Raw genomic sequence first — 11,426 nt, 5'->3', positions numbered from 1 at the left:
TCACATCCGCCCGGCACCTTGTAAAAATGGGACACGATAATGAAGGTCAAACCGCAGCAAAGAGTCTGACCATGTTCCATGTTTTGCTGTCAGCTCAGAGGTTCACACCTACAAATTTAGAGATTTCTTTTGACAAATGTTAGAGCTGATGGGGTAATAATTTTATAGAAAGTCGATTAAAAGGTTGAAATTTGCCAACGTTTTGACCAAGATTAGAAAACAAAGATGTTTTGTTTTAGGTTTGGAGGGATTCACATGGACTCTGAGCTGCTTATTACAGCTTTGCTGCCATTTACCAAATGAAGGATATTTAAAAACAGCAAGGCATTAAAATGAAAAAAAAAAAAAGTAGAAAATAAATTTGCACAAAGAATGAATTCTGTTTAAAGTTTAAAATAACTAACAATTTTTTTTTTACATGAAAAATAAAATCATTGGAAAATATGTTCAGAAATTATTTTTCCTCATACAATTAAGTTTTAAAGGGTTTTTTGTTTGTTTTTTAAGAGCAGAAACATCATCAAAAAAATAAAAAGTACATTTACAGACCTTTGCCTGCCACCGAAAGGCAATAAATATTTTGGCCCTATTTGTATCACTGTTAGCAAAATATCCTGTGAACTGGACAAATTTTACTGAAACTCTCAGAAAGTAATCACAGGATATACATCTACAACTGATTAACTTTTGTCAATCAGTTCAAGGTGAGGGACCATAACCATCACAAAAATGGCCATTAAGTTTTCAGTTTTAAAGACATGGAGCACAAATGTGTTGTGGTAGTAGCTGAGAGTCATCCCCAACACATACTCTGAGCTCCAACTGGTCACACAAGAGTTTACTGCAAGGAAACGAGCAATATGAAGTCCTTCGAGGGCTGATAGTTTTAAATTACAGTATATACCGAAATTTGTTTCATTTCATTTGTTTTGGTGACTTAGATATTAATTTCAATAAAATCACATCAAAAAATATCTGCAGCCAGACCTCATCTTTAAATAATCTCCAGGGAACTGTTTTTTTTTTTTCACCCAGATCTTCAGGAAACAGGATAAAATGGATTTGAGAAGCCAATGAGAGGATTTCTTTCCAAGTATAATTTCCAGATAAATAAAATCCATGCTGCTGGACAGTGTGGGAAATTTAGGTGTAGTGTTTGTTCTTGAACATGTTAATAACTTAATGTGTACAAATTAGGGCCTGTGTTTTAATTTCTCAACTTATTTGATAGATTTACCTCATTCAAATTAATGTTTTGTGATGCAGAGCTATCCCTTTAAAGCTAAAGTAGTAAAATTTTAACACCATTCCAGATGAGCGGGTTAGAAAAGGAAATCATTTATTAAACGTTACCGTATCGGCAGATCAGCCCACACACGTAGCATCAGATTCAAGTCACAATCACTCACTTTTACTATTTACAGATAGGCACATTCACATTAGGCATTAAAGCCAGCCACAGCGTCACCTGTAGGTCCAAACCCGTGGCAGGTTTGGCTGCTGCCTCTCAGTCCAGCAGGAAAAAAAGGGAAAAAAAAAAAAAAAACAGTTTGGGTAATCAGCATCCAGCGTCTGTTAGCCTGCAGAGGTTAAAGGATTGGCAACACTGATCTGGAGACAGAAATCAGTGCAGATTCAGACCATTAAACTACCTGCTGTGTACAAAACAACAGGAGCACACGTTCTTTAGGTAAAACACACTAACAAAGCAGTGATGAGGAACATCCACACAAACGTGTTAGGAGTAACCACGGAACCAGATTTATATTCTAATGAAAGAGGAAGTAATAAATCCCCAAAGTGTCAATTTTAGCTCAAGAACTGCATGAGTTTTGTTTAAATGGGGGGTTTTAAAACATTAGAAAGGAAATTTACCATCAGATAGTCTAAAAACATCTAGCTGATGGGGGAAAAAATAAAAAATAAAACAATCATTCAACCAAATGCTCAGTACAGCACACGTTTTACCCTTTACAGAACAGGAAGAAAATATGGAACACTTGATAAAAAGTGCTCAATTTTCAAACAAACAAAAGAAGAAAAAAAAGTACAAAAACAGATTTTTAAAATAAAGCAAGTTCATAGATTTGGAATAATCCTCATCCTTCATGCTTAGCAGGATTCTTCAGGACAGCAGCCATTCAATCTCAACATAAAAAGGATGCAGTCAAACAAAATTAAACTAGAAATAAATAGGTTTTGCAACGTGACATTTTCTACGGGGACCATCTGAAATACCCGCCAGGCTCCAAAGACGTTTACTCATCACAGCAACCCAATCTGGGTTTCGTACAGGCAATGCTACATTGTAGGAATGAAAGAAAGCCAACAGTCCTAAAAGAAACGCAGCATGTCTGTAGGTGGCCTGTCCCTGGTACCACAGGCAGTCAGGGCTTTCTCACGAGACAGAACAAATGTCTTCTGTCCCAGGATCAGACCTGACTGAAGTCCTCTGTAGGTTTCACCTGAGAGCGGTGCTGACGGAGGAAGAACAGTAGAGGGGCATGATGGGAGGGGGGGAATGACAGCAGCCCGGCAAACAGAGCGCTCAGGGGGGGACATTATCACACTGCCTTTTACAAGTGCGATGAAGTCCCAACGTCCAGCACTTTGAATCCCGAAAATAATCCTGACAACCAGTACAAGAAAGCCCAGAAGCTGGGCTGACAGCAACTTTGTTTCCTCCACCTCTCACAAAGCTCAACCGTCAACTTGTGAATTCACCAGATAAGCCGTGAAAATGTCCATAAAAACTATTTTAGATTTGTGTTTTGTACAAGCTTCCACAGACCTGGATCACTGAACACAGTATGACGACGGTAGCCCTGATCTCCCTCCCTGTTCGTTATGGGCCCACACATATGCTGCTGGTTAAAAGCCGACTCCTTGATGTGATGTTAGCTCATTTGACAGCATTTCCCTTTTGTCTAAACTCTGTTACAGGCTGATGGATCTAATCTAATTTGGCCTCTTTTTCCCTAAACTTCAACTCTCTGAACAGCAAGAAGTACCACAGGGACAAGCAGGTTCTTATCAGAGAACATCCAACTCTGGAGTTTTTTGTCGTCAGAAAGGAGCCTGCTTTTCGTTACTGTCATTAATTTAATCAACTCGTGATTCAATTGTTGTTGTTGTTCTGAGACTTCAGTTAAGACATGAACTAGTGCAGACGGACACGTCGACACTGAAATATTTCCACTTTTGTTATTAAAGACGCATATAAAACTTGCTTAATATGTTTGGTTTTGAATTATTTCTGTGTTGTATCTGAAGAAGTGTGTAATATTTTATGGCATCTAACAACTTGGATGTGTCTGAGCTTGTAGATGAACCAACAGGATGTTGTTCACTTTATGGCATAAAGACACTATAGTCTACATTTCCCTCAGAACAAAAGGCTGAGCTTGATACTATTTCATTAGGAACTGGGCAAATTAAGTGCAGAAATTATAAGCTCATTTTTGACATTTTTAACCCCGGTACAAGAAATAAAATATATATATTGCTGTGACAGAACCAAACAGCTGAACTGAGAACAAATGAGACAAAATGCTTTCTGACATCCATGTTTCCTACTTCATTTTAAAAACCAGACCACTGACTGTATCAGAGAACAACTTTTATCTTGGCATCTTTTTCTTTATCAATCTCAGTTATTGGTACTTTGTGTAAAAAGCATTAGTTGTGGCTCCAAACACAAAGTGAAAGTGAGGATGTCTGTGGTACTTCTCTGTGGCTGCTGATAACTCTGTTAAAGCGGGACTGATTTGTTTCATGAAGTTCAACGTGTCTGATCTCACAGACATCACGATGACCCTGAACACACTTTGTCCTTAACCTGATTGGATTTTGACACTGAGAACGGTTCATCGCTTTCTCTCCTCTCACGATCCTGTTTATCTCAGCTCATCTACGTGCTCGTCCTTCAAAGTTTTTGCCCTCTGAGGTTTTTTTTGTCCGAGGCTGAGGAGACCGTCGCCGTCCTCTACTTGTTGTGGATGTCCCTCACCAGGAGGAAACAGCAAGTCACTGAAGAGCGTGAAGAGACGAGGGTAAAGACAGGTGAAGGAGGGACTTACTACAAGATACCCTATGTGTCCTCCTCAGGTTCTACTAACACAAGTCCAAAAAGGTGCTACTCTCCTCGGACTTCCTCACTGCGGTCCTCCTCCTCTTCTTCTTCTTCATCCTCCAGGTGTTGCTTGTCTGTGTAAATGTCTTGGACCAGGAGGACTCTGGTGAGGAGGCTCTCCAGGACCGTTCGCTCCAGTGGCGTGGAACTGAACCACATGGGGTCACTGGAGCTGCAGGCTGGATCCGGCTGAAGGTAGAAGACATCGAGGCGCTCCCATAACAACTGTGGGCTGAGTGAAGGAGGAAACGAGAGGGGGAGGAGCATAAAAATGAGACGGATGAGGAGAAAGACAACGGGGATGGAAATGGAATGAGGAAAAAAGGTAAGTGAAGAAAAGAATGAAGAAAAAAAAAGGAGAAAAGTGAATCTACTCATACAACAACAACAACAAAAAAGTCTAAATAAAAATTCCTTAGTCCTCATTTTGAAAGAGTCTACACCAAGGATCAGGATGTGAACAGCAATGAGTTCTAATCACAGGACTTTAAGAAAATTCACAGGTTTAAGGACAAATGAATAAAATGCTAATTAATACATGATTATAAAAATATAAACTAATGGCTATTTTACCAGAAATGAGGTGAAAAAAAATTATTTCTGATCAATTCTTTCTGGACAGGAAAAAAAGATTTTCAATTTGAAGATGTCACAACTAAAAGCTTCTTTCGTGATTGTAGGTTTTATATCTTTGAAAACAAACAAATCATTAGTAGTGAAGTATTGTTAATGAGTGTCTTCACAAAGCGAGAGATTTTCTTTGGATACTTTAGTTAAATCCAGGAAATGCTTTCAATATAAGCTCCTTGTTAATCATTACGTCTTCATTTTCCTTTCTGCAGCTGGAGAACATCAAACCTTAAAAAAGTGAAAGTTTAAGTTAATAGAGAACCATATTGTCACAATAAAGATGCAAGTATTTACCATTTGGATCTGTAGAGCTCATACAGACGACACTCGTGCTGCTTTACTGGGCAGCGAACAGAAGAGTCCCCCGAGTTCTCGTCTCCGTCCTGCTCTTCATCTGTCAGCTTCCTCTTCCTGGATTCTGTTTGCACTTCACCAAAACACCAAACTAATTAAAACTCAATATATCTATTTTATTGTTGTTTGGCTCTGTTTAGTCGCATTACGTTTAAAAACAAAAGTCAGAAATTTTAAAGCTTGAAATAATTCATAATATTTTACATTCACAGGTTTAGTACCTTTAATTCTTGGCGGCTGAAAAAAAGGCCCAAACTGCAGCATGTCACATCAATTATAAATTAATTTAAAACTGTCTTCACAGTTTGGTTATTCAGAGCTCAGATACTTCTATTAAAACAGCACAATACCTGCTCTACTTTATTAACAGCAGATCATTAAAGCAAATTTCAGTGTTTATAAAGTCTTGATTTAAACATTCTTGGACAACATGTGGTAGTAGAAACTATTCTGCCTGATTAATCAAGAACAAATAATCCTCAATGGACAGCTTTTTTCTTTTACAAAAATAAATTGACAATAAAAAAATATTTTCACCTGAGATTGTAATCAAACTAAACTGATTCATAAACCAGCTCCTTGCGTGGCACAAAATAATCATGATAGGAAAGTTGTTGTTTTTCCTTTTTGCTTGATAAGTTTCATACTGAATTTGTCATCATATTCTCTGTTTTAAATTAAAACAAGCTGCTAAACAACTGATGTGCGAGCATTACAGCCTCACCGTGGTGATCCTGAGAGATGGAGGGCACACGGATGCGAACGGTCATCTCCTTGGTAACAGGATGGATGGTGTCAGGGCCGTAAACGTTGGCGAAGGAGAGGCGGAGGTGCTGCTCCACGGTGCGCAGGCCGAAGTATTTGGTGTTGAGGTAAACCAGAGAGCGCAGCAGAGCGGCGGGGCTCTGCTCCCCGAGGTGCCGACTGCTCCACAGACTCTGCTCCTCCACTCGACCCCACAGAGAGCCTGAGGAGAGCAGGAAGCACTTCAACGTCTATGCTCACTGTGACACGATGAAAGCTTAGCTGAACTATACTTTCCTACCTGGTTACAGTTTTATTTTAACACCTGTGTTAATGTCCTCATATATCTTTAAAATGCAATCACAGAGTATCAGGATGTGAACAGCAGAAGAGTTATAATCATTGGACATTTAAAAGTGAGCAACAGAACCAGCGTCTAAGCCTACATTCAAACCCGGCCCAAAATCCTGCCAGGGTGCCACTTCACTGTGTCGTTCTTATCAGTGAGGCAGGATTTTCTTTCCACTCACATGCAGGTCCATATGAGGGACTGGGAAGGTTTCAGGGTTCCTACGTGTTCTTCATTCAACAAGTCCATATAGTCCATTTTAAACATACAATCAACATGAAAGGGGCACTCGCTGGTTCACCAAATTGTTTTAAATTTAATTAATTTTACATATATAGTCTGGAAACACAAAAATTTTAAAAACATTTTATTTTTTTCCATACTTATATAGACCTGGAAAATACTAAAACCAAATTCTATGCTTTTCAAGACTAGGAACCCCGAGTCTCAGTTGTTTATATGCATTGTTTTAGTTGGAAATTATTTATAGATAAATTTGAACCCCCACACACACCTGTCCAGTTCACACATCAGTGTGTGGCTGATCTTACCATCAGGAAGCACGCTAGGCTGCCAGTCTTTGAGGACACTGTTCAGCTCGTCTCCAAACTGCTGGTAGCACGGGTCACTGAACAGGTCGTCCTTCCTGCCTTTGGCATGAAGATGCTGCAAAACAAAACCCTCACATTAGGAAAAAAGGTAAGCAAACGATGATCTGAGGTTGATCCAAGAGAAAGATTTAGTGTCCTCATATTAAAAACCAACATCACTGGATTTCAGGATGTGAACAGCATCAGATATAATCAAAGGACACAATAAAATTCAGACACATTTTAAATAAAACAAAATAAACAAATGCCAAAAGATAAACTTCCTTGGGAGATTTTTTTAAGAAAGACAAAAGCAGAGAGAGAGACAAAATGTGGATCCAACAAAAAAAAGAAAACGCATTTTGAGCAAAAAGTTCAAAACAATAAAAACTGATCATATAATTTTACAAATCAAGGAAGTCTTACGTTTTTCTAGCAGAAAAACAAAAAACCTGACAACTTTAGAAAAACGTTAGCTCCACTCTGCAGCCATGCGGTGAGAAACAGAATGTGCAACCGTAATATCTGTCCTACTAGAAACACTCAACCTAAACTTGGTTCCTACCTGTAAAAAAAAAAAAAAAAAAAATCTGCTTCATCAAGAGACTAAAAAGCAAAATGAACAAAGCCTATTCTTATACAGTAAATTTACTTTACATAAATGTTATCACTGTTTAAATTTAAAACTATTATTTTTACAAGTGTTTTAATGTTTATTGAAGTCATAAAAATGAAAAATAGGTTACTGAAAACAAAGCTGCTGAAATTACAGAAAAGATTAGAAGTGGCTCCTTTTACTTTATTTTATAATTTTTTTTTTTTTCTAAAGAACTTTATTCACATTTATGCAATTCCCTGATATCAGCGTTAAAAGATTAAATACAGATTAAATACAACAAAAGAAGAAACAAATAAAAAAACATAAAAAAGGGTCAAATTAGGAAAGTTGTGATTAAATGGGTATCATATTCAATAATTTTATGTCATCTTACTTAAGCAATACAACTGAAGTGAAAAATACATAACCATTAGCGACTTTAAATATTTAAATACCTAAATAACTTATTTTTATGTAACTGTAAAATCATTTTAAGGAAATTTTTAAGGTATGGCTCAAAAATATTTTAATCACGAAGCGTAGATTGGAGCAAAGAAATTGGGTTCAATGTTGGTACAGGCGAATCTTTTCATGGTTTTCTAATAAGAAAAAAAACTGACCCAATCAATGCTGGTTTTTATAAGAAAAAGGGGGAAATGATATTTTCCTATTTGATACATTACTATTATTTACTTATATCTGTTCCACTTGTTCTACCACAAATAAGACATTTTTAAAGAAAATTAGCCATTTTCTTTTGAATTTTGCAGTTTAGACTTTTTTTGATGCAACTCTGAAAATAGTCCTAATAATCTTAATAAAAGGATGACTAAATGACAACATGAAAACATGGCTATCCAGGTGTTTTCTGCCACTACCTGAAAATGACAGCAGAGGGCCTGGTTTAAGTTTTCTGAGCACCAACCTGCTGGATCCCTAGACAGAGGTAGAGGATGCTGTCTGGAGAGTAGCGCTCCCCGTTGGGTCTGCAGACCTCCTTAACAAACTGGGACAGAGCCACATTCAGCTCCTCTGAACTCATTGACGGCAGGTTACTTTTAGGCCGCACTGCAATGGATGGAAAGACGCCAACTGTGGTTAGAAAACATACAGTTTCTGCCTCCATCCTAGCACTGTGTCTGTACTCATTACTGTGAGGTTAGAGGGGTTTAGCTTACTTGGTTTGAAGCTGTCCTTTACTTTGGTGTCTTCTGATTGGTCAGGGAGAGACAGAGCCCAGCGCTTCCAGGCATTGACGCCATAACGAGCTTTGAGAGGCAGCGACCGTTTTTCTGAGGAGTTGCTACTTGGATGTGAAGAAGTGAATGAAGCCAAATCCTCCACTGCCTGTCGTTTATTTCCCTGTAAAACAAGTGCAAATAATTACCAAGCTGAGATCAAGTTGGGCTGATTAGTAAAATATACCATATGTTTGTGTGTCTGTGAGTACGTACGAGTCTCCTGGGCTGTGGTCGGGGAGTCGATTCCTCCTGCTCCTCCTTCTCTTCCGTCAGAACCGGAGGCAGAGAAAAGCCCAAATCCTCGTCCATTCCTTCCAGCACAGGAACGGGGTCTGAGGCTGACAGACGCACAACATTTGTAAAATGTATTCATTTTTTGGGGGTTGAGTAGCACATACAGAAATGTTAACACAACAACACTTTTTACACACTCAGCAAATCGGTTTACTTTCAGAGGAATCCAATTGGGTAAATCAAACTCTTTCCTGGGTGTCAGAAAACCTGTTTCTCTTTCACAAACACATGAAATAACTTCTTCAGCTGGACTCTAAACCTAAATGCGTTGGCTCATTAGCTGCCAGCAAGATGGCCTACTGAAACACGTCATCTGTTAGTTACAAATGACAATTATTTCTGGTCAATTTCACTCATATACTGAAGTTGAGAGTGTGCTTTATTGCGGCATTAATCCATTTATCTCGGCATCGGTAAAGCTAACTAATGACGTTGTTCTCTTTGCTGACCCAGGCAATGACTTCCTACTTCTCTGGACAGATTGCGGGGCCTTCAATGAACCGTTTACATTTTTTAAAGTGGTATACAGCGGTGAGAGCAGTTATGTTGTATGGTTTGGAGACAGTGGGACTGACAAAAACACAGGAGATAGAAGTGGAAGTGGCAGAGTTGAAGATGTTGAGGTTCTCCTTGGGAGGGACAAGGATGGACAGGATTAGGAATGAGGTCATCAGAGGTACAGCACAGGTTGAAGGACTGGGAGATAAAGTTAGAGAGGCCAGACTGAGATGGTTTGGACATGTGCAGAGGAGGGACAGGGGGTATATTGGTAGAAGGATGTTAGAGAGGACATGGAGGTAGTTGGAGTGAGGACAAAGGACGCAGAAGACACAGTTAGATGGAGGAGGATGACTCGCTGTGGCGAACCCTGAAAAGGGAACAGCCAAAAGAAAATGAAGAAGGTACTGTGGAGGTATTAGTAATCAGTATCTTACCTGCAGTATAAATCTCTCAGAGGATGATCAGTTTGGAGAATCAGGCAGAGATTTTCTCAGAGGACACTAAAAACGAGTCAAAGCAGGCTCGAGACCAAAGCAGATTTCTGTTGTCTTAAAACAGCTCCAATCATGCAGTTCATGCACACTGTTTTATAAATCTTTACTCCTTCATCACTTCTTGAATTAGACACTCATTTACACTAAAGACCAAGTCGTCTGCAGTCTGTTACCAGGAATGAGCAACGTGAAATCTTTTCAACAAAACAGAACCGTAATCAGGTAGAAAAAGTATCCAACCAGAAAGTAATTCAGTGTAAAAACCAAAACACTTGTCGCAGTTAAAACAAATGGTATTTTGTTTTTTGTGGTTTGTTTTTTTTTTTTTACACCGACTTACTTTTTCATCAGATACCTCTATTGCCTGGTTATAGTGAACACATTTTAGTTTCACATGTTTAGCTGAGTGCGGATCATCTCAGTCTGTGATGTAAAAACGATAAACTTCTTTGTAAATAACAGTCACCTGTCACTTCTAATGCACAAGTGACAGGTGTGTAAAGGTTTATAAAACAGCGTTTACAAGGAATTCTTTTAAAACGGGAGATTTAAGATGGGATAAATCTGCTTTAAACTGTCCCTTCTTGAACTATTTATTATCTGAGAAAACATCTGCCTGATATTCAAAGCTGATTATGCTCAGAGTGACTTGTACTGCAGGTAAGATGTCAATAACAGAACATCACTTCAAAAACATCCACCCCACCCTTTAAAACCTCTGCCCTGATAATTTTATTAAAAAGTCAGATGGGGAATCATTGTTTTTTTATCTCAATTACTGAAGTGATCCATTTAAAAAAGAAAAACAGATGTTATTTCATAAGAGCTGCAGAATGAGTGAGAAGAGAAGATCGTCAGACTTTAGGCGTCATAGTGAACCCTGGAGATCAAATAATTTCATTTTACGAGTACTTGCTCATAACCTTGACAATTGAATTTGGACAAACCCAAATAATAAACCAAATGTCTTTGAGTTTCAGTTTACTGTCAGCAGACAAATATGTGACTAAATAAGAGTAACCAGTGTGAGTAAGAGTGTGGCCATTGTAAGCATTACAATACACTGCTTTGAATGTTTTTAGTTATTCCTACTATAACTTGTTTGATGCTGTGATGTTCAAAAACTAAAAGACCACAGGCTCAGTTTGCTTTGAATACCAGAGTCTACATAAAGTTATCTTCTTTTAGTATTTCAGTCCTGCAACCACTGCATGGTCTGGTTGAGACCTGGATTTACCTTGAGGGAAGTCTGCCTCCAGGTCCAGGTTGGGATCATACTTTTCCTCTTCCTCTTCCTCTTCCTCCTCCTCCTCCAAGCTGCTGCAGGAGGCCTCCTCTCCATGCTCCTCCTTCACCTCCTCCTCGTTCACCTCCTCCTCCTTCACCTTTATCATCTTCACATCTAAAAATGCACAACCAGGCCTTGTCAACACTTATTTATTTTTTACAGATTTATTTAGTTGTTTTAGTTTTTAGTTGCTTGACTTCTCATTTGTAAA

At 38.6% G+C, this 11,426-nt stretch overlaps 1 protein-coding gene across 1 annotated transcript in view; it reads right to left on the bottom strand.

Annotated features, from left to right (window-relative positions):
- Positions 1-1,317: 1,317 nt before the first annotated feature.
- zmym2 (zinc finger, MYM-type 2) overlaps positions 1,318-11,426 on the bottom strand; it is a 31,759-nt gene continuing 21,650 nt past the window's right edge. The window contains exons 18-25 of the mRNA XM_017430179.3: positions 11,165-11,329; positions 8,852-8,976; positions 8,576-8,759; positions 8,323-8,465; positions 6,761-6,875; positions 5,841-6,083; positions 5,057-5,189; positions 1,318-4,364 (exon numbers count right to left, since the gene is read on the bottom strand). Coding sequence (XP_017285668.1) covers positions 4,136-4,364; positions 5,057-5,189; positions 5,841-6,083; positions 6,761-6,875; positions 8,323-8,465; positions 8,576-8,759; positions 8,852-8,976; positions 11,165-11,329 — 1,337 coding nt within the window. The 3' untranslated portion in view covers positions 1,318-4,135. The remainder of the gene's footprint in view (positions 4,365-5,056; positions 5,190-5,840; positions 6,084-6,760; positions 6,876-8,322; positions 8,466-8,575; positions 8,760-8,851; positions 8,977-11,164; positions 11,330-11,426) is intronic.

The sequence above is a fragment of the Kryptolebias marmoratus genome, linkage group LG6 (genome assembly GCF_001649575.2).
Source record: "Kryptolebias marmoratus isolate JLee-2015 linkage group LG6, ASM164957v2, whole genome shotgun sequence".
Lineage (NCBI taxonomy): Eukaryota > Metazoa > Chordata > Actinopteri > Cyprinodontiformes > Rivulidae > Kryptolebias > Kryptolebias marmoratus.
The sequence above is the reverse complement of the archived record's forward strand: the minus strand, read 5'-3'. Positions and strand labels throughout refer to the sequence as shown.